This window comes from Astatotilapia calliptera, chromosome 6 (genome assembly GCF_900246225.1).
Source record: "Astatotilapia calliptera chromosome 6, fAstCal1.2, whole genome shotgun sequence".
Classification (NCBI taxonomy): domain Eukaryota; kingdom Metazoa; phylum Chordata; class Actinopteri; order Cichliformes; family Cichlidae; genus Astatotilapia; species Astatotilapia calliptera.
In genome coordinates this window covers 16385195-16409409 of record NC_039307.1, presented here as the reverse complement: position 1 = coordinate 16409409, position 24215 = coordinate 16385195, and the positions used below count along the sequence as shown (strand labels likewise).

At 40.3% G+C, this 24215-nt stretch overlaps 1 protein-coding gene across 5 annotated transcripts in view; it reads left to right on the top strand.

Moving 5' to 3' along the window:
* The window catches only part of rhbdl3 (rhomboid, veinlet-like 3 (Drosophila)), a 75320-nt gene that overhangs the window by 27889 nt on the left and 23216 nt on the right, over nucleotides 1-24215 (top strand). For 4 of the 5 annotated variants that reach the window (XM_026170593.1, XM_026170594.1, XM_026170592.1 and 1 more), the window contains 3 exons: nucleotides 14214-14372; nucleotides 19101-19325; nucleotides 20769-20917. In XM_026170593.1, coding sequence (XP_026026378.1) covers nucleotides 14214-14372; nucleotides 19101-19325; nucleotides 20769-20917 — 533 coding nt within the window. Of the gene's footprint in view, nucleotides 1-10309; nucleotides 10474-14213; nucleotides 14373-19100; nucleotides 19326-20768; nucleotides 20918-24215 lie in introns of those variants that run through there. The other variant, XM_026170595.1, reaches the window with a different exon arrangement.

Below are 24215 nucleotides of genomic sequence, written 5' to 3'. Positions count from 1 at the left end.
CAGGTACAGGTACATGAACACACAAGCCTGTAAATATACAGGTAACTGCACATATCCATAGATACATATACATGTGCCGAAGGTAAAAAGAGAAACAAATTTTCATTCAATTTCTACTTGATCTGATACATACTGTGCATGTTCTATACATGGATTTAAATTGTACGTTATTCAAAAGTGCAGTGCAAAGCTTTTTCTTGATGGTGCCATAGTTTCAGTCCTTAGTTTGAAATACACTTTTGTTTTGAATTAGTTGACAAAAGTTGAGTTTTTTCCTACAGAACTATCCCGTATGGCAAAACACTTTTGTAGATTAGCAGGTAATGGAGTAGATAAGCATTATCAATACATTATCATTATATAAAATATTACTTTTGTTCTTTCCCCACTTCTCCTGGTTTTTCAGGTGAACGTCACAATGAGTGAGGACCTTAATGTTACACCATTCTGCCCACAGACATTTGGCCAGTATGCTCTTCAGGGTCATACCCTTGTGCACCTCTGGCCCGCTCTGCAATTGTTAGGTTGTTGCATTTATGTTGTGACTATTTTTGTGTCTGTAATTTCACCAGAGAGCAGACATAAACAGAAATAACCGTTGTCATCACTAGTAAATGTTTTGTTTACCTCGTCAGCAAACATGATAGAGACGCAATATTAGCAATAGTTTGGAATATAATGTAGTATATATCACATATTTATGTTTAAGTGACTTTCTTTATTTCTCACACTGTTCTTCTACGCATCTTCTTCTGCGTCCTTAAGTGGTTTGTAAAATGCCAGCCTTAATAAAATTGACATTTGAATAATTATTGTTCTTAATATTATTATTCTGATTATTATATGTATTTCACATCCCCGAGCTACTTGCATGCACTTCTCAGTGATTACTCTTTTGTCTCTCTTGTTGCTCCTTTGTCTCTTACACTCCAAAGCAAAGTGGCTTCATCCTGCTCTCTGTCCTACAACAATCATCTTTTTGCGCTACAAGCTCGGGGAAATAACAAGTTCAAGTGTGCGTTCTGTGCAACACTTGCCCCTCAGTGTTTCACCCGAGTTTCCCAGGGGAAAACACCGCTCATATTCAAGCATGAGTAACGAGGTAAAGAAAGCGGAGTGGGTGAGAAATTGTTGGTCCTGCTATTTAATGAAAGTGGGTTGTAATAGAGAGCTGTGCTGGGACAAGAAAGGTCCTCCCTCAGCTTGTTGAACTTGCTGATGTATGCTCTGTCACAATGTTGCTTAATTGACTTGTTTTGTGCCCAGCTGAAGGTTATTGCATCAAAAGAAGTAATTTTATCTGGCACCTGGAATCTGTAGTACTTTCTGTCCTGCAAGCTTCCATTTGTAGGCTACAGTCTGGACATTCTTTTAAGTATTATAATTTTAAACTTCATCCTCATGTTATTTTATCACGACTTAGCAAAAGAAATGTTACCATTATCTCAAAAGATCAAAGACTCAACTGGATAGCCAGCTTAACCCCCATCAGTGGTCAGCATATTTATAACTTTTAATCCTTTCCTGAGTTTCTTTGCTTTCTAGCTTTTCCCTTGTTTTCTCTTCCTCCCTCTCTTCTCCCTTACTCATCTGTGGCCTTGGCCTTTGAGTCTTAAGTTTTTATGGCTGCATTAACAGGCACTGCTTGGCATTTGGGGGGCTATTAGAAGTCTTGTTGAGTCATTAGTCATGCGTTTGAAGTGTGATGTGGGCAGAGCACTGGCTTGGCCAGCGGGGGCCGTGACATGCATGGTGAGCTGGTCTCTATGCGAGCCAGACGGCTGACCTTTTCCAGCAGAATCCTCCACGACAAGAGAGGTGAAGTCTGAGTAATTAATGGTGTGAAACTGTGGTTGCTCATCACATCCCTTCCTTTCACGACGTCTTGTCACTCAGCCTTCAAGTGACACCGGCGGATGATCCACCTGGGAGGAGCAGAGAGGTAATGGATCTTCCTTTCTGTGTTTATCCCAGGTGGAGATCTCTCCCCAGCTGAATGCTTTCAAAGTTCATTTTGAACACGGATGATAATGAAACTGAAAAGAGGATCTGTGTGACAGCAAGACTAAAGCGAGTCATCCAGCTTCAGTGTGAGACAAGTTGACTTGAGCTGATTGTTTTTCCTTCATTTCAGTAAAAGGTTCTACCCTTTGAGGTTTAAAAAAATAACACATGCACTGCAGAGCATAATTAAAGTAACGATTAGATGCTGCTGAATTCTTCTGCTCTGAACGGTGTTGGTTTTGTCTGGGTAACTGAATTTGTTCTCTGTCAGAAAACAATGATACGACAAACGGGCTACTGACTGGTAGCCCGTCTGCATCAGTGCCTGCCTGAGCTGGAAGCTGTCAAACTGGCCCCAGGCTGTGGGAAAGATTAGAACCGCTGATGCCAGACTGACCGACGTCAATTTGGCACTTTTTACTTCGAAAGAGAGCTGACTGCTGTGCTCTTACATGTATATATGCTTTACAATGTGTGTGTTTGCAAGGCTTTGAACCTTTCGGTAAATGAATTTTCAAAATAATGAGTTATTATTGATGTTCATGCATTTGAGCATACTTGCACCAAGACAAAACTTCTGAGAATGATGATCACGTTTGAAAAATACTTAATTGTTAAGTTGTTATCCAATTATTTCCTTGTAGTGTTAAATTTAAAACCAACAAATAAAATTAGGGATGCACGATTATGGCCAAAATGATTATCATGCTTAGTTTGTTCAGTATTGTTTGTGGTTATTTATCACAATTATTCTTCAATTGTGTTGGCAAAAAATGTTTTCATTGCATTGTCATGTAAACACTCCTTTCACATTTTCATATCTGTACAAATCTTTGCATCCGGATAACATCAACACCGCACTACTTTTACATTAAGCTACATACCTGTTAATTAAAACAGGGTGTTTATTCACCTTGCCTGTTGAAGTGTTTGTACATGCATGATGCATATGACTAAAATGCACACGGTGTTCAGTGGGCTCCTATCTTTGGTTGGTGATTTCAGTAAGTTTTGTCAGCTGTACGGGCTCACTTTTATGGACATCAGAGTTGATATTGGATGTTTTAAGTAAGTGACCAATTCATAGTGGTGTTGGCCAGAGGGGCCGATGGCGCGATATGGCAGCCTCGCTTCTGTCAGTCTGCCCCAGGGCAGCTGTGGCTACAACTGTAGCTTGCCTCCACCAGTGTGTGAATGTGAGAGTGAATGAATAGTGGTATTGTAAAGCGCTTTGGGTGCCTAGAAAAGCGCTATATAAATCCAATCCATTATTATTATTATTATTATAGTTTTTCTTGATATTCATGCATTCATTATACTTATACAGTTTGTGGTTTGTTTTCAGGTGGCTGAATAAGCTCATTGCAGACACAACTCTACAGCACTTTTTGCACATGATTAGTTCTCGGTTAGCAACACTTGGGCTAAATCAAGCGCTGTTGTTTGGAAATCAAAAGTATTTCCAAACAACAGAGGGTGATCCATTTGGAGGATAATCTCTTCATCTTCTCTTATGCCAGACATTTCAGTTTTGTTGTATATTTGTCTTTTAATGTAATTTTGCTCATCCACACTCGTCCGGAAAAACTCAAGCTGTGTGATGCAGGGAGCAGCTGTGACTGGCACATGCAGGAACAGGTTATGGATCTAATTTAGGGAGTGCCTCATTAGCTTTTGCTTTGAGTTTAGCATGCATTTTCAGTGTCTCTCGGTCACGTTCCTTTAATTGTGGGAAGCCAAAATCGTGAACATTAAAATTCAATGAACTGTGCAGCCCCAGATAAAGTATATTAACAAAGGTGTTGATAGTAGCTTGTCTATTAGAACATTGAAATGAAAAAACCCAAAGGGCAAAGAAAAAATCAGGGCATAATAAAGTAATCACCATAGATCATTAGGATTCTGCATACTACACATGTGTCATGGCAATTTTGTATATGTGGTTTTGTGTTGCTAAAGGGAAAATATGGAAAAATGCTTTTTCAAATGCATCACTTCGCATGGAAATGGCCAGAATTTGTGCAAAGACACACACATCACCAACATGAAGATTTTCATCCATGATTGCTCATAGCCCCATAATCTTGACTGGGGTCTTTTGGGTGATGTCAGCTGTCGGTCTGAGTGTTTGACTTTTCACCTCTCCATCGCTGCTCCGCCTCTACCATTAAGGGTTGCCTCCCGCCGACAAGCTGTCGGCTCCACTCAACCTGAACTAGTCTCCTAAATGAGGCTGGGTCCTGCTAGCGGGGCTTATGACAAGCTCTAAAACCACAGAGCGTCTCCCAGCTTACAGTGGCAATAACTCTGATAATGTACTCTTTCAGCTGGGCTAGATAATGCAAAAGAAAAAAGCAAAGGAAATAAAAGAATGGGAGTGTGTGAGAAAGATGAAAGAGAAGGCAAAAGAAGGAAAAAAATCACACAGGGAAACCCCTCCTGTTGTCAAGGTCACATCCTGAAAAGCCTGATTAACATGAGAAGGTGAGTGTGTTTGAGTGGATTCAGTTGTAGGGTCTGAGTAATGGCCAGTGAATGAGGTGCCGCTGGTTTTGCCTGTCCTCCCTGGTGCTTCAGTGTAATTAGCAAGGAGACTAACAAGCTTTAACGAGGCGGGCTTTTTATTAGAACTGCTAATTGCTCCATGCCAGGGGAATATTCAGGAAGCACAGGGAAGTGGAATTATAATACGTGTGTGTGTGTGTGTGTGTGTGTGTGTGTGTGTGTGTAAATGTGCAGTATCTGCTCAGAAAGACAATAACACTCAAAGACTGTATTTAGACAGGAATCTACATGTAAAATTGTTCACATGCTTATTTACATTCCCGTTTTCCCTTTTGAATTCACATGTGTATTCCATGTTTATAGGTGAGACAAATTAAAGGAAAAATTAGCATCTTCAGTTACCTTTGCGTATTTGTGCTTCTGTTTGGGTGTGCTTAGGTTTGATGTAACGCTCTAATCAAACTGAGATTTTCTTCCAATCATTTCAAGTTTCAAATGGTTGCATTTCCTTCTCTTTGACCTGACTGAACTTTGTTAACTCAAATTATAAGGTTCTTTTTAGCTGACTCTCATTCAGGAATTTCTTTTTCGTATAAACTTGTTTATCTGCATGCTAGGCCTCGGTAATCATTCTTATCAGATTCACAAGTTAATGAAGAATATTCATTGGTTACTATGATTGATTTGAATAGGACACAGCAAGGATCTCCTGGTTGTAAATCAGCTGGCCAGCTGTGACCTTTCTGTGTGGAGTTTACATGTTGTCACTGCGTCTCCCACAGTCCAAAGACATGCAAGTTAGTTTTATTAGTGATATGAAGTTAGTGTCAGTGTGAACTTGGATGTGAATGGTTGTCTGACTCTCTGTGCTGGCCCTGCAATAGACTGGCATCCTGTCCAAGATTTACCCTGCCTTTTACTCATGACAGCTGGGATAAGCTCCAGCTACATCAGGGCCACGAAATGGACGAGCTGTTAAGGAACTGGATGTTTTGAACAAGCTCTGATTTCCTGAGAAAAGTTGCTTGATTTTTTTATTTTTCATATGCTAATTACTGATTCTGATTCCCTCTAGACTCCATGCACACATATCTTTTAATTAATTACAGTGTTGTCCTCATACTCAGTGATCAAACATGTCATGTAGTCTTACTGAGACAGATTTTGAATCTTTAACAGGGTGTCTCGGAGTTTCTAACACCAGCAGATTGAAGTTCAGATGCTGTTTTTACAAAAGTCATTAGGAAAGAGAATCTGCCAGCTCGTTAAATTGCCTTTTGTAATGTCAGCCACAGTCAATTAGCTGCTCTGCCTTCATGCTCCATCCTTCATGATGTATTACATATAAAAATACTGTAACACTATATATATATATATATATATATATATATATATATATATATATATATATATATCTGGGAGAACCTCAACATCTCCAAGTGTTTTACAGCAAAGCAACTTGTTCTCTGAAAGAATTTAACAGGACACGGTAGAATAGCCTCATTGCTGTGAGTTGTAATGAGATGTTTGATTTACTGTAGAAAATACAAGATGCCAGTGGCTGGATAACCAAAAATCTTGTTTTGTCTGTGGGTCAGCAACTCGAGCGGGCAGAAGCTGCTTTTTTTTGTACTGCACAATCCTTAAAATAGCAACAACTGAACACTGTCTGACTTGTGTGGTATGACTGTAGGTAATTATATTGCTGAACAGGCTGCTTGCTGATGGATTATGCCACACCATGTATTTAACTGGAAGGAAGTAATAAATGATACACTGTATGTAGATGTAATATATATTTTTCCTTAATACCCCAAATAACAATATTTAGGTAAAAAATAATTGAGCTGAGCATACATCTGCAGAGCCAAAGTTGTATGTTGACTGTATTTACATGCATTCTGCTCTCTAATTCTTCTTAATATCAAATAACACTACCAAAAGTAAGTCTACTGCATCCTAAAGATAGTGTCTATTTTTAGCAATCCCTCCTTAAAACCACCTGCAGTGTGTGGTTGCACACACTCAAACACATGTAATTGCATTCTCAACCTGGATGTGCTGCCACAGCGCGGTGCTTTGCTACTTAGCCATAGTCGTACCTACACCACCAGGAGGATGTTATTCTTAAAATGTGTGACACTGGGAATCTTTACTGACTCCACGGGCAGCAGTCATGTTTGTTTATTTCCTCACGTCCTTGTCCATGTGCAAACCTTTGCAGCTTTCAGGTAATCCAGGTACTTAACAATTCTTTACATGGGATAGAGTGACATTATCAATGGGAAAAATGGCTCGTGCGTGTCATTCCATCCCAGTGAGACAGGTCACACATGTCACGCTTGTTACTGCACCAACCCGTATGACTGAATGAATTATTTTCCAGTGTGAAATTAGCTCTGTGGTGATGCAGCTTCAATTTCCTGTCCTGTTAGTTTGTTTCACCACATTTCTGATGTAGGCAGTGAGAAAAGAGTGACTGTCAGAATGACTCACAGCCTACATTTTGTGATTACATGCTATAGTATGAACTTCTTCCTGCAGAGCCTCCAGGGTACATCCTGTCTAAAATGTAGATGAGGTTATCAAAAATTTTGGCAGTCTGTTTTCCGCTGATGTTGCATAAATCATACATAAGTTTACTGTCAGCAGTGGAACAACAGATCTCATTTTCTTCCTAAACAATTAAAAAGGTTTTGTCAGACACAGAATAAAAAGTTTTCCCACTGTGTGCAATTATCCCATTTCAGCATTCAACACATCAGTTCTTAACGGCTTGACAGCTTATTAACTGTTTACTGATGTACAGTTGTGGTAAGACATACGCATATACTCATTATGGGCATGAATGTCATGGTAGTTTTGGGCTTTTAAGGCATTCTTTGAACTAAAAATAAGTTTTAATGTATTTTGGGTTTAAATTGGGATACATACAGACCCAAATATATGCATATATCCCCCACTAATATTTGGTTTAATCTCTACTATCAATCTGCACCGAAATCAGTCAATTTTGGTAACAATCAACAAGCTTCTCGCATTGGTGGTCAAATAGCTCAGTCTTTGTCTCGTCGGACCATAAAACTTTTCTCCAAAAGGCATTTGGCTTGTCCATGTGGGCAGCTACAAATTTCACTCGAACTTGGAGGTGTGGGTTTTGGAGCAGGGGCTTCTTTTTTGGTCCGCACCCTCTCAGTCCATGGCGATTTCAAACTGTCTTCACTGTGGAGAGTGACGGTGGTGTTCCAGGAGTTTCTAGTTCATGGCAGGCTTGTGCAATTGTTGGCTCCTTGGTTGTTCCTGAATATTCTAACCAATTTCCTCTCATCTGAGGGTAACACTTTGGGTCTTCTACAGACCTTGGCAAACCGGTGATACATCAGAATAACTTGAACTTACATACAATTGTTTGAAGTGGTGATGTTGAAATCTTAAATTGTTTAGAGATAGCTCCAAAAGATCTTCCCAGTCTGTGTAGATCTAGTATTTTTCACTGAGTTCCTTGGATTCTCCAATAGTTGTGGATATTGGTTAATCCAGTGAGTGCTGCTGTCAAAGAAGAACTGCCAGTTGTAGCCAGACATGATCACTAGTAAGCCTTGACCTTGACAAGTTAAAAGGCACTGTGGAAGATTTAAGGAAGTCGATATATGTATATATTTGAGCTTGTTTGTATGCATTTGACCCTGAGTGGATTCGAGAAAGTCCAGAATAGATTCAAACATGTGCACCCAGTTCTTGTATTTAAAGTGATTTAAAGATGTTTTTCTAACCAAGAAAAGCAATCATTAAAAGCCCAAAATTACCGTGACATTTATGCCCAGGATGAGTGTATGTAAACTTCTGACCACAACTGTTGGTGTAGCAGGCGTTGAGTGGCTCTGTGATGTGGTCGTTTAAACATTAGCCTTACATGTAAAAGATATCTGGTTTGAGATCAGCTTCATGAGGTCAAAAACTAGTGTACTCCTAGTGCCGGTCCCAGGCCCAGATAGATGGATGTGCTGCATCAGGTAGGGCATCCTATCTAACAGTCTGTGCCAAATCAAACGTGCATGTCCATCTGCTGTGGAATTTCTTTGGGAAATTAGTGAGCAGCTGAAAATTCCCATCACAGGTGTAGCAGGATTTGAGCGTGGCCACCAGCTGTGGTAGAGCAAGATGATCGTTTGGACGTCGTCATCTGTCCAATTTTCTTCTTAGCTTGTGCTTCTTGTTCCAGACACCATCTAATTAGTAGCTCACGACTCAGAGACAGCGATTCAAAACAGTGTGGGGTCATGGTCAATGGTCACTGAAAAACTAAAAGGTCAGACAGATCAAGGCTTTCGGTCTTATATTTTAACACAGCAACACAAATTGTGATCAATATTTTGGAATCCAGGCCCAGAGTACAGCAGAGGATCTCAGTGTTTTCATTCTTTTCAGCCACTTAAAATAAATGAGGGTTCGATTTTATCATCCTCGAGTTGTTTTGAGTATATTTTACACAGCCTGCTTTGTTTCTCCAGGCTCTCAATGCAAACTTAAATCCTTAAAAAAAAGTCCCTGACCCTCACACGCTGCCTCCCCTCTGCTTCCTTAATATTCAGCTTTGTGAAAATGAGGATGAAGACAAAAACCCCTGCATTGTGTCCAAAATGCACCCCTCGGCCTCAGCATTAACACCCCTCACACTCCCCTCCCTCTGTTGTTTTCCTCCTCTTCCCCCTGACAGGCTGCTGAGAAGCCCTTAATATTGGTTGTGAATGTTTTATGGTATTATGTCTGTACCAGGATTTGAGAGTATGTGTGTGTGTGCTTATTTTAATCTGAGAGATTTGCATCACACTCCCTTTGCTGCTTGCAAAACAGGCCTTATGAAGCAGAGACAATAACATAATTATGAAAATGAAATGTGTTGGGATAGAAGCTAATTCAAATTCTAGATCTGGGAAATATTATTACAACACAAGCCAAAATGCATCCAACAAAACTCAAAGTTATTTCATAACTGCTAGACAGATGATAATAACGTCGGTGCATAATTTTAAAAACAGCATTAGTACATCTTTATGTGCAGCTCACACTCATTTCCTTTGCAAAGTGCAATTAAATGTTAATCATTTAATTCATAACTTAATTAATTAAATTGATTAAATGATTCACAAACAAACTAAACTTGCTTAAATGTGCCAGTTTTAGCTTGTGCCAAGAGTCTTGGTCAAAAATGTTTTTTGTGCGATATAATGTCCTTCTCTGCGTGGACCTGCATCGAAAGAAACGATCACTAATTGGAGTGAAGGAACTGGCTAAACCTTGCATGAAATTGCCATCAGTGGTCCATTGTTGAGTGTGTGTCCCTCTGCAGCTCCACCCCAGCAGTCTGCCCATTGACTTCAGAGGGTGCTCACTCAGCTATGAAGCCTGTGGTGTTGCAGGGTGGAGCGAGGAAGATGTTTGTGTGTGTGAGGAAAATAATGCATGGCTGTCTGCATCTGTGAGTGACATGGGAAGAGATAACAGGCACATTTATTGAACTATTTATTTTTCTTCTGAGGGATTTCTTGTATTTTACTTTACAGTGAGAAAGTAAAGGGGATAAGTGAAGGAGAGGTGCATGGATGTAGGGTAAAGAGGGTGTTGTGTGAAGGGGATAGATGGAGGGGGGTGATAGGAGGTTGATGGGGGCCGGGGGGGGGGGTTCGTAAGTAGGGTGGGTGTGGGATAATATTGGGGCGGTGTATGTGGCGGGGGTCTTGGATTGGACTGTAATCCTTTAGTCCTGGTTTGAAATAACCCTGCACAGTCTGGGACAAACAATATGACAGGGTCTCTCTCTCTCAGACACACACACACACACACACACACACACACACACACTGAACATATTGCCTGGCTCAGAGTGGTGAGACTGGCTTCGGCTGACGTTACTTCATCATGACAAAATGTCTTCAACGGGAGCTCACTGATCTGCAAAAGAAGGTTTGTTCTTACTTCTGTAGAGGAGAGTTTACATTTTACGCATTAAGTGAGATTTTTTGGTGGTGCATAAAGTAAAGAGAGCATGTTGCACTCAGAAGTGCAAGTTTGAGCATATTCAGGGTTGACTGTTTGTCTAATATTGAAAAATGCAAAAATGGATGGGCTGTTCATGCTTGAAAACCCTTCAGTGTGGCTAAATTAAAACAATTCTGCGAAGAAGAGTGGGCCAAAATTCTTCCACAGCGATGTGAAAGACACACTGCCAGTCACTGAAAATGCTTAATTGCAGTTCTTGCTGCCAAGAGTGGCACAAGTAGTTATTAGGTCTAGGGGGCGATTACTTTTTCACACAGGGCCTGCTAGGTCTGGATAGTTGTTTTTCCCTTAATTATTAAATAATTGCATTTTGTATCGACTCAGGTTGTTTTTGTCTAATATTAAAATTTTTTGATCATCTGAAATATGTAAGTGTGACGAATACACAACAAAATAATAAAACAGGAAGGGGGCAAATGCTTATTCACAGCACTGTATGCTTGAGGTCATTAGGCACGAAGAGCACTTGGCTCCCTTCTGGTGAGGTTACTCTTGTGGTCCTATTTTGTCTTTTCTCAGTGCTACATCTGTTAGCATTAAACTATGGTTTTTCTCAGATTGCTGTCACATTTTCCAAACATTGCTTACAGATATGTATGTGAAAGTAAGTAGTCACATCATCAAATGTAATATTACTCATGTGATATTGAATATAATGTTGAATAGTAGTAAGGCCGTTCTACGGAAGAGGATTAGGGCCACTGGAAAAAAAAGATGTGCCCACTTTTTTTTTCCAGTGGCCCTAATCCTCTTCCGTACCATTCCAAGTAAAATCAGTCAAATCTAAAATAAGGTTTCCATCTGATCCCCTCAGAACATATTTAATGAAGCTATGCAAAATTGTACTTTCCTACTATGAACATTTGTGCCATTTAAAAAAAATCAGAGTTTAAATGCATTTTTCACACCTGAAAATTCATGTAGCTATCTCCTTTACGTAAGAGGGCTCAAAAAGGCTGGGAAAATGAAGACAAATTCAAATGCACCACCTGATGTACTTCGAGGGTCTGTGCATCAGAAAATACTCATTTTGCATGGTTTCAATGAATCAGTTGTTGTATAAAAACAAAACGAAAACAGCTGATTCTCAGGGGATCAGATTGTCAGCGATTATATAGTGAAGTGGGAAAACCTATGACTTATTTAAAAAATACAGACATCTAGACACTTTTCCATGCTACTTCCTCTTCTGCAAATGTACAGCTTTGTTGCAACTGTACTGCTTTTCAACATTTGAGAACTCCATGCATTAATCGTGTGAGCCTCTCATCATGCTTTCTATACTCTAAAGGTCTCACTTACTATCTGCTGTCAGTCATTTCTTCTGTTTACTGTCAAGTGGAAAAAACATTTTCACAGGTCATCATTTTTTATATGACTTTATTACTTCCTCACGTTGTGATAGATTAAAATTGTCCCACTCGTCTTTACATTGTTCCTTAAGTTCATTGAAGTTTTCAGCCATTTGTTTATGCACAGCTCTCCGCAGGTCTTGCCACAGCATTTTGATCGGGCTGAGATCTGGACCAAGTCCAGTTACATTTTCTTTTCCCGTCCCTCTGTTGTAGTTTGCTGGTGTGCTTCAGCTCATTGCAATTTCACATTTGATTCTGAATGCTTTGATATACAGAGGAATTCATGGTCACAGTGACTACAAGCTGAAATCATCACCCATCCACCACTGTCCAGCACAGTGGTGGATGGGTGGTGCTATGCTGTGTTTGGTTTTGGCAGAAAGATTCTGTTGTGCGTCAAAGTTTCATCTGTCCACAGGACATTGTGTCAGAGGTCTAGTGATTTCTCCAGGTGCTGTTTAGTCTTTTTTTTCTAATTCTTCTATCATGATTTTTTTTTTTTTTTTTTGCCGTGATTTAGCATGCTAACTGAGGCCTGTAAAGTTGAGATGTAGCATTTGGATTTTTTGCATGTTCTCTGAACATCTGACTTAGAGGTCACTTTGCTAGGACCTCTAACCTGTGAAGATTGTGGCATTGTGTTAACATACGCTTGAGTGCTCCAGACTAATAAACTCACACTTGCTGATTATCTAAGTGTTATTATTAAGTGTATTTGGTCATCAGCACTTGCTGCTTCTTAACCTCTTTATTCCTTTGCAAGTGAAGGTAAACTTAGTTTTTTCAAAGGACTGCATATGTTAAAAACATCTGTCATTGTCTGATGAGTCAGTCCATAGCATACACTTTACTTACTATACTTTGTAGCACCGGCATGCTTGCTACACATGACTGCCTGCTGGAACGAGCTGCATTTAATTGTCTGCTGCCAGACGAACTGCATATAAACAAGTTTCAGGCTAGATGCAAATTTCAGAGATAACACTGGCTTGAAAATGTACAAATGGGCTTGCGTTAAATGAAAACTGCATCATCGCTGTTAGATAACATGTAAAAATAAAGACACACAATGTTAGAGAGAGCTAGAACCTCTTCTGTCTGTTGTCCCTTGGTCAACCATAGACCACCTGCTGCCAGACTGGCTGTGCTCAGCTTCTGCTAGCGCTGTCATATGGCAACCACACGTTTGCATACACACGCGCATGCATGCGTGCTGTAACTATATCTGGTTCAGGGGTGTTGAAGTCTGGCAGGCGGCTAATATTGTCTGAATGCCACATCTTTATGCATGGATGTGCACATTTGCAAATATACAGATAGAGAAAGACAGAGTTACATGTGCATACACACTCACATGCACAGAGGCAAGCAGAGTGGCAGCAGCTGTCTTCTGTCTGAATCCACAATCAACCCAACATCCAAATAACACATTCAAGTCCTTTCTAGTGTAATTTGAGGCCAGACAGATATTGTCGCATATGGCTGTACCTTTTTTCTGTTTTTCTTGTTTTAGGGCGTCATGAGCAGCTCGATTTTTCACATTTCACTCAGAATTATTCCAGAAACACTGCTCACTTCTCTGCAATCAGAAAGCCTCTGTAAGAGGTCCTTCCTCTGGCCCCCTAAATGTCTGTGTGCGTGCATGTATATATGCATAGGCTGAGTGGCAACTTCACTATAAATTGGCACTTAAGATTTGAAGCCACACGGCACAAAGGAAAGAAAAGAGTGGAGGAAAAAAGCAAAGCTCTTTTACCATTTAAGTGCTTTAGTAATCACTGCTCTGAAGGTCTTTTGACATATTTGGATTTGTCAGAAAATCTTGGGAATGTTATTTTTCAGATATGTCTGAATGCTTCCTCTCATGAGCAAAAAGCAGCCTGTGGCTAAATGCGGTGCAGGGTGTCATTTCAAAGTGAAATTCAAAGCTGTTATAAGTTACTGCATCTCCACAGTTGGGCCTTTTAGAGCAATTAGAGCTCTTTTATGCAAGATCTTCAAACCATGACTAAACCGCTGCTGATGGTTTTTAGGGTATTGATATTTGGCTTTGCAGAAAACTGTGCACGAGGTGAAACTGACTACTCTAGACTTTTTAAAACGTTTATTTTATTTTATTTGTTTGATATACTGCAAGTGTTGTGCCCATAAAGACACCATGTTTCGTTTGTCTAGTATTTTTCTGTCTGTTCTATTTAAATAATACTTTTAAACAGGTAATCATCACATAATCAATCAAATAATGAATCAATAATAATCTTTTGCATTTCCATATGTTTTTGTTTGCAGTATGACCCCGAAAACTCAGGCTTCATCAGTACAGAGCGGTTCAGGGACCTGCTGGCCACCCATGGCTCTGAGCTCGACCCCCACAAACTGGAAGTCCTGTTGGCCCTTGCTGATGGCAATGCTGATGGAAAGATCTGTTATCAGGACTTTGTCAACCTGGTGAGATGATTTAACTTTCTGTAACTCTGTATTATCCATAAAGATGGTTATGTGAGAAAATCCCACTACATCAGCAGTTTCTGAAATACTGTGCCTAGCACCAATATGCGTCGACATGTCTACTTGAGTTACTGCCATGTGATTGATTGACTGGATATTTGCTTTTTGATCAGCTGAACGACTATACTTAATAAAGTGTCTGGTGAGTGTCAAAGACTCAATACTTATGACTTCACGTGGACGTCACACCTTTTCTCTTAATTGTGATGACATTAAAGCTTCCACAAACCCGAAGGCTAAAGAATATCTAATACGCCAAAGCAAAACATACGTTGCAAGCAGTAGAGTACAACTCTAAACACTAGAGACATTAAAAAGACTGATTAAAAATTGTTCATAGTACTCTGTATGAGGCCAAAACTGTTTGAAGTATGGCCAAGACTTGTTAATTGTCTCCTAATGTGCAGCAACTGAGATTTATTTGTGACTTGTGGAACAGTTGTTTTTTTTTGCCACATCTGGAACTTTTTCAGCTTTACATCCACCATATTCCAAAATCACCTCAGCTACACAAGATTGCTCCTAATAGGAAATAACTCCCTGTCTGGTGAGAATTACCCCTCCTAAGGCTCACCTTGCCCCACTTACAGTTTCACCTTCAAACCACAGCCCGCCGCTGATTGTCCAAGGTCTCACTCAAGTCTCTTCAGCCTTGCTAGCTTCTTCATAACCTTTTCTTTTCTTTTTTCTTGCTGCTATACCTCGTGGGAGACTCAACTGCTGACCCAGGATACTGTGAAGTGGTCTTATGTGGTACACAATAACTACTGGGTGGCTAAGGGATGCGGTGGGGGTGTACATCTCTGTACAGACTGTAGGGAATTCATTGTTGTCTCTGACTGTAAGAGAGTCCATCTCTCCCTGTCTCTCTTGTTCTTCGGAGCTGTTTATTGTGTGATACAGTGGGTGAGGAATGAGGCCTGTAGGAAGCTTGGAAAAATGTCAAAAGGACATTTTCTATTTGGTGCATTCATGTCACGTGAGAGCCTGTGGGTCATGGTGTGCAACTGGAAGTGGGACAGAAAGGAATGGAGGTCTGCGTGCGTGTGGATCTTTGTGTACAATATAGTGAAGTATAGTTTATACATTCACAGAGGCAGCACCAACAGCAGCTAAACACATAAGAGAGAAAGGAGTGACTCATGGTTATGGTAATAAGGTGTGCATGTTTGAGTAAATAGGTGCTAAAATTTCAGATTTGTAAAGCATTTATCATCATCTTCCAGTTACTCACTGCTTTGCACTGGTGGATTACAAAGGTTGACCATCTTTAGACATTTCCTGAGCTTTGTAAAAAACATAGTAAGGTTTTTTTATAGTAAGTTGAATTTCGATGACCTTAACACTAACATTGAACTGTTTCGATTGGTCAACAGTAAAAATGTTGTTGGTGGGATCCTTCACATGTGAACCCACAGCTCTGTGAAAAGGCTTGTGAAACATGTTATGACTATCTGAAGAAATGCGTGGTATGTAAACACGCAGGCACGATGCTCAAAAGTACCAACTGCAAACTGGGAGCTTGAGGCAGAGAAAGAAGGACTGCAGCAAAGAAAGAGCGGAGTAGAGGAGTAGGGAGGAATAGCAGAAAAGGAGGCAAAGGAAAGGACAGACAGAGACAAACTGTGAGGGTTTTATTTGTTGCGCCATCTCTCCCTTGCACCACAGCTCTTCCATCAGCGTGATTGTCAGTAATTGCCTGCTCACTGCTCCATCACAGTTAGCTTTCATATCACTGCTCGCTCGCTTTCTTCATCCTCTCTAACTCTTTACCTTTCCACCTGCCTTTCTTGCATTGAATAAACCAGCAGGTTCCAGCTCTTTATTTCTTTCTTATTTTGTATGCTTATTACATTCTCCTTTACATTTGTCTCCTTGTATTTAACTCTTTCTCATACATCACCCTGATGTGTTGCATTTTTTTTTTACAGCTTTCCTGGGCAGAAAATAGCTACGTAATGTGTTTATACTTTACAAAATATCTACACTTTTAACCACTCAGTTTCTCGCCCGAGTGGAATAAATTCAGGTAATGCTCATAACTTATGATGCATGCTCGCATGTCCTGTTTTGTGTTATGTATACCTGAGAGAGCTTGAGCTTTATGTTAGTTTTTTTTCTTCTTTTATGTGGACGTTTGTTTATGCTGATGTAAGATCTCCCAACATCTTTTTGTTTTTGTGATTCGACACAATCGTCGACATTCAGGCAGGAAAACACGTGGAGACAGTGAAACGCAATCCAAGACACATTGTGGAAATGCCAAAACACACAGTGGCATATGAGAAAGGATTTTCTGTTATGACAGTGGAAGTTGTTTTAATTGTTTCACTTGGCTTGGAAAGCAGTCCACCAGGAATGTGGACGGATGACGTTGTTTTGTGTGTTGCGGTAAATGTTAAGCCTGGTTGAACTTTTTTTTTAGTGTGACCACCTTGTGTGCGTGTGTGTCTTTGCCTGTGCTTTTTTAAAAGCCGCTCTGTTGATGCCAACATTGTGCGCTCTGCCAAAAAACTGAGGGTAATCCAACAAAACAGATGAAACTCAGGGCTGACCTGGTGGAGCTAACGGAGGCATTAAGGCATAAACCGCATACTAACACACTTCTATAGTCTCTTTTCAGCCTTCATCATATTTCTTCTGATCCTCCGCCTATTTGTCCTTCTCTGTCCCCTTCTTGTTGTACTTGTTTCTTCCTCTGCCTCTTCTTCCGTCTCTTTTCTCTGATTGTATTTTCCACTGATCAAACAGAGAAATTGTCTCTTCCTAGCCGAACGCTCATCAGTGCCTCTCACCTCTTCTGCCCCTCTCCCTTCTCCTCTTGGCAGCGAGAAAACAGACAGAACATTATTCTTTCTTTTGTGCCTCGCAAAGACGAGAGGAATCACAGTTGCTTCACACGAAGAATTGACTGTCTTTATGGGGCATGGCTGCCTGGGGGGGATGTCTGTGAGAGCGCTTGCTTCGGTGTGCGGTCTCGAAGTGGCCATGGTAACCTGTAATCATTTTCCCACAGTTCTCTGTGACTGATATAAAGGCTGAAATAATTGGCTTTTTTGAAGTTTGTCTCCAAACAATGAGTCCTAAGACTCTAAAAGTCTCATTAAAAAGCGTCAGAAGAACTATCAGACAACTGTTCAGAGATTTTATTGTTTTTCTGATTTCGTGTATTCCTTCTTATCTTTATTTCTCGTGCAGTTTCTGTTAAACTGAGCTTAGCTGTGATAAATGTCTTTGCTTTCAAGATGTAAACAAGAAGATAAGCCTGCTGGCTTTAAACTAAAATGTTCCTTCTGATAAGCCAGTGCTCGTACTTGAATAAACATCAATTGAAGCTTTCTTACACATCGCAATTTTGAAGCCAATTTAAAGTTGTAGCTTTTGAAGATCCAGTATTACCGTCCACATCTACCTCTATTGCCAACAGCTCCGCTGCCACAACACATTTATGTTTTTTTTCCCCAATCTCTGCCCTTGCTGAAAACAATAACACTCATCCTTATTGCCTTAAAGTAGCATCTGCTAACTGACACATCTGGGCTTCCTGCAGTTCTAGAGACACAGACATAGCCGTAAAATTGAGTTATGGAGTGTCACATAAACAGAGCGGAGCTGGAAACAGATTGGGGGAGGAGGGAAAGACTGGGACCGATAGCCAGAGTGAGAGAAGGATGGAGATGTGGGACAAGAATCTTATAAAACACACAGCAAGTGCAATAAACGGCATAGAGACGGCTGTGATTTAGGCAGCTGGAAAGGATAAACTAGAATTTCTTTTGCCATCTATGCAAAACAAAAAGCCTTACTCAGTTACTCTTAAGATTTGTGCAAACATTTTTTCGTCTGGTTATTTGTGGAAAATGTAAAGATAATTAAGTGGCAGATAGCTAAAACACATTCCTATTATTATTCTCACTTTTCTGACCTTCTTAATGTACTGTTACGCTCAAACAAAGGCTGCTGAAAATGGCGAAACATTTACAAATGCGATAAAGCCTGGAAACCCTCATTTCTTGTGGATTTTGCACCTTTTTTCCGTGGACGGGTTTCTGATGGACATGTTTGTTCAGCAAAAGATGTGTTAGCTTTTAATGCCTGTACGTGTCTGTACTGTTTAATGTAGGGTGGCTGGCAGTGTTCATTATCAGTTCACTGCAGATTATTCTCTTAGTCAGTCAATCATTTGACCTATTGGATATCACAAAAGTGTGAAAAATGCCTTTGTTCAGCCAACAACACCAAATCATACACATTCCTGCTTCATTTTTTTGTCCTTAGACTCTCAGCCTGGGTAGTTTTGAATGATTCACGGTTCAATATAATCCTTTTTTTATCCTGGGCCTTGGTGCAGTCCCTCAGTTCATCGACTGCATGAAACAAGCCGTTTTATCTCCCTTGTCATTGCCTTTGAAGCAACTTTATTTCGATTGGCTGCCCCTTGTAAACAGAAGATTTGATCAGCGGGTGGGTTTCTGAGCTGTGTACTTGTGATGACCGTACCTGCTCTCACAGATACAGCAATTGAAAAAACTCTCTGATAGTGAGTTTTAATAATGATGGTTATAGTTAGACTGTTATATTAAACTATTTGTACTTACCTCCATCTCCTCTTCAGTTTTCTTCCATTCTTAATATTTCTTCTTCCTCTTTTTATGTTTGTTTCGATAGATGAGCAACAAGCGCTCCAACAGTTTCCGGAGGGCGATTCTGCAGGGCAGCAGGCAGCTAAAAGGCTGCAGTCTCAGAGACGAGGCAGGCTTAGGACTGTCCCAGCGGTTGGTCCGCCACGTTGCCTATGAGACGCTACCCCGTGAGGTCGACCGCAAGTGGTACTTTGACAGCTATACCTACTGTCCTCCTCCCTGGTTCATCCTGGCTATCACCATCGCAGAGGTAAGTTGATGGAACATAAAATGTGATGAATCTTTTAGTAATAGTACATTTTAATATGAATTGACCATGATGCTTTTCAACGGTGCCTTCTTGTGCACCTCTAGTATGATGTCAGTGTGCCTGTTATACAGTTGTGGTCAGGCGTTTACTTACACTCATCATGGACATGATCGTTGTAGTAATTTTGAGCTACTGATTTCTGAGCTGTTCTTTTTCCAGGTGGAATGACTGTACGACATATTCTTTAGTATAATGTAATCTTTAATTGACTGCACAAGTTTGAATTTAATATGGATTTTCTCTAATTCACACAGGGTTAAAATTATAAATAAAGGTGCAAATAAATACAAACACAGCCACTAATATTTGGTTAAATGTCCCTCAGCAAGATGTCCCTGAACTAGCCATCAACAAGCTCTTGGCATGATTTTCGTCGGGTATTTGGACACTCTTCTATATTTAAATCTGTTTGGGTTTTGGGAAGATCATTCCAGAAGTTTAATGTTAGCCTGCTTTATCTATTCCTAAACCATTTCGTTTTTGTGTGTTTGCAATCATTGTTCTGTTGGGACACCCAAATGTGTCCAGGTTTCATCTTTCTTGCTGAGTGGTTTGCAACTTTTAGTGTCAAAAGAACCCTTTTTGCCTCTTCTACCAAACAAAGGGAGAAAAATCACTGCACACGCAGGGGGGTAGTGGGTGGGAGGATGGACGATGGATGGGAGATGTAACTGGGAGAGGATAAATTCGTTTAAATTATTATTTCTTCACATATATATATTTTTTTTTTTACTGATGTCAGCTGAGAAAAAGAGACTCACCAAAACTGTACAACAGAAGACTGAATAACATGTTACCTATTTGAGAAGTCTCTTTTTCTGCTGTGATATTGGGATGGTGGGGTCAGAATTTGGCATAAAGAACATAAAAGCATGGATCCATCCGGCTTGTGTCAGTGGTGGTGGTGATATAATAGTTTGCCCATATAAGGTGTATATAAAACATTTAATAATAGGATAAACATACAGTGGTGTGAAAAAGTGTTTGCCACCTTCTTGGTTTCCTGTTTTTTGTATGTTTTTTACACTTTAATGTTTCATATCATCAAATTAAAAATTTTAGAAAAAAAACAACAAAACACAAAATGCAAAACATCCAAAGCTTTGTGAGAAAGGGATGGCTCCGCCCCCCAAAATCCCCTAAAAAAACCAAAACAAAGCAAAAAAAAACAATAGTATTTGATGTTGATGCCACCACTGATTTTTCCAGGTTAATTTGATTGAAACAATATTAAATCAGAAGCTTTTGCTCAACTCCTGTGAAATTACTGAAGTAATTTATTTGCATTGTTTCTATAATAATCTATGAATGGATTTGTGTATTTGTTATTCTTATCATAAATACTACAGCAAGTCACTTATTGTTTGTTCTCTGCTCTCCCAGGTAGCTGTGTTCATGTACTATGGGTGCCAGATGGACCGCTTGGTCCTGCAAGTTTCCAGTCCATCCTTCCTTAAAAGTCCCCTACCTTACCATCCTCAGCTACGAGCCCAGGCCTGGAGGTATCTCAGCTACATTTTCATGCACACTGGGTGAGTTTAAATCTATTGCTTTTCATAACTTTGCCACCATTCAGATTTTCTGATCTTGGAAACAACTTGGTGACATATTTTAGATGAAGTTATCTGCTACAGTGTGTTCATGTCAGCCTTTAGATCAAGGAGGTACGCTTGTAGCATTTTAGGTGGATATGACATATTGATGAACACTAATTTGAAGTGCCGCATAACTGTGATGCCTTGGGGTGGTGTTACCTAAGGCATGTGAGGTGCTGAAGTGAATCAGCACAAGTTATGCAACAGATTCATCAACAGAAATATACAGCAGTGATTTTTCGTTCAAACACACCGAGCAGGACAAAGAAGTAAGAGATGAGAAACGTAGTCGATGGATGCAGCCAATGTTGACTGAAAGAAACGGGTCCTCTAATAACTGTTTGTAGTTGGATTATTGTAACGTGTGTTATGTGTGCTCATATTTGACCATAGAAAACAGTTATCTTTACAGGTACTCTTCACAAAAAAAGAGAAAACACCAAATATCAACTTGACAGATTTAATAAAACCACCTCTACATTTCTTCAGTCTCCTCCTTCCCTCCTCCGCTCCTCTCCTCTCTGACTATATTATTATCTGTTCAGTTCCGGCCAGGTCATCCAGGTTTAATTACTCTTCTGGCTAAATGTAGTTTCAGGCGATAAAGAGAACTAATAAAATGGTAATTTACTTAAGAGAACCTGGTTCAGTGCGAGGGAAGGGCTCGTGCACGGTGAGAAGATAAACTGGAAAGGATGGAGTGATGTTTAACACACCCCAATCACAGAGGAACTCACTGAAATGATTACGGTTCTCAAGGAAAGTGGCTGGCGGGAAAAGGGACTGTTGGGATTTAAACAGTCTGACTGAGGAAACTATGTATAATCACTTGGAAAGAAAAGCGTCTGGACTTCTTTAAGTTGCTTGAAGACGTTTCACCTCTCATCCGAGAAGCTTCTTCAGTTCTAAGAGTCAAATGGTGGAGAGCCCCAGGTTTAAACCCAGTGGGAGTATCCCCCCAAAAGATGGACAAAAGGACCCCCTGATGATCCTCTGCTTAGTCCAATGAGCCAAGGTGTGAAGATGGGTGTAGGTCACAATTAGCCAGGGTTTCAGGTGAGCTCATTGTGAAACCTGGCCCCACCCTATCATGTGATTTCCTGAGGTCAGATGGCCCAGGGTGTGAGTGGCTGTTAAGGTGTCTGGGAAGGGATCTCAAAACTGGATTATAGATGGCAGACAGTTGGTGTCATAAAGCACCGCCTCTGTTCAAAGATGGTCGTTCACAGTGAACATAAATGGCTTCTTTCACTCCTCTTTCAAACCATCTGTCCTCTCTGTCCAAAATGTGAACGTTGGCATCCTCAAAAGAGTGTCCTTTGTCCTTTAGATGCAGATGGACTGCTGAGTCTTGTCCTGTGGAGGTGGCTCTTCTATGTTGTGCCATACGTTTATGAAGTGGCTGTTTGGTCTCTCCAATGTAGAGGTCTGGGCATTCCTCGTTACACTGTACAGCATACACCACATTGTTAAGTTTGTGTTTTGGCGTTTTGTCTTTCGGGAGAACCAGTTTTTGTCTGAGTGCGTTGCTGGGTCGGAAATGCACTGGGATGTCGTGTCGTTTAAATCTGGGACTCTCCACCATTTGACTCTTAGAACTGAAGAACCTTCTCGGATGAGAGGTGAAACGTCTCATAAAAGACACTTTTCTTTCCAAGCTCCTTAGACTACGATGACCTGGATGACTGAGAACCTTCACAGACATATGTATAATCACACAAAGTGACATGAATTCAGCACAGTGCCCTTAAAAAAGTTTGAAAGATGATCACGATATTCAGCTTCACGCGGTCATGTGATGTACGCAGGAACCCTGTTATGCGTTGTCAGAAGAGAAAGAGCTCAAAGAATCCTGATTAAAAGTTAATATAGATTCAAGATGGCTGCTGGGTGACAAGATTTGCTTTTAGGACTTCGGCTATAATGGAGAAAACATGGACCAGCTGCTTTTCATAGCGGAGACCTATGAATGTGTGAGTTTTTGCACGAACAGTTTATTGATTAATCACAAAGAAAAAACAAACATGTTTTAAAAGCATTACTATGATTGCATAATTTAATCCTTAAATGTTCCATCATCTGTAGCTGGCTGCTCTCACCTAAACAGATATATTGCATATTTGCAATCAAGCTGCTGATTTGTGCTGTTTGCTTTCAGCAGCAGTAGCCCAGGTCGCACTTGATGATAGTCCACATAATTTAATCGCTAATAGCTGAACAAGTAGCTACCGCACAGCTGTGTGAAATCCATGATGCTGGTCTTTTTGATGCAGAGAATGATCGTTTATATCACACTGCAGCAGAACTTCTTCAGCTTGTATGGATCGTGTTTTGTCAAAGATATTCTAACGCCTACAGACTGAAAATCAATATTCTTATTTATTCAGAGAATATAAACCTTTAATCACTGATTCACTCTGGATCTTTAAATAATGTTGAAATACATTCAGTTTTTATAGATTTTAGAGACAAAGTAACCCAATTCATGTCACTTCAGATAGACTCATGCATCATCGAGTGTAAAGTGCACAAGTCTTGTCTTTCTTTATTTAGCTGTAATTGATTTAACACTGACAGAGAGCACAGACACAGAAATGGAGTGCCCTTTAACAAAAGTCAAGGCTGGTTTTCTGATTCATTTATCCAATGGTGCAGACGAACTTTGATGTGTATTGCAAGATAATACTCGGCGCTCACATTAAAAGTGGCACTGACAAAGCTTTGCAACTGACTGATACCAATATTTCCATATTTGAATTTTGCCCGCTTTCTCTTCTTGTTTCCCTGTGTCTCTCACTCACACACACACACACACTCACACACACACACACACACACACACACACACACACACACACACACACACACACACACACACACACACACACACACACACACACACACAGAAACAGAGAGTGAGAGTCTCACACACATCTACAAACCATGTAATCCTGTCAACAGCTCAGTACCACTGATCCCTCCAGTTCCCAACACTAAAACAAAATGTAAATATTGGCCCCAAAACATCCCTCAGCAGAGCAGCCTCTCAGACAGACAGAGCCTGCTCTGCTCTCTCTCCCCTCGCTCTCACTTTCCATCACAAGCACACGAAGGATGTCTGTAGCAAGTGTGAAGCCTTCAGAAAGATTAGTGCTTTTTGAGATTAAACCAGGACAAGTTTCTGCCCGGTTGTGTTTCTCGAGTTCTCAGTCTAATGTGGGAAGATGTAACCTACA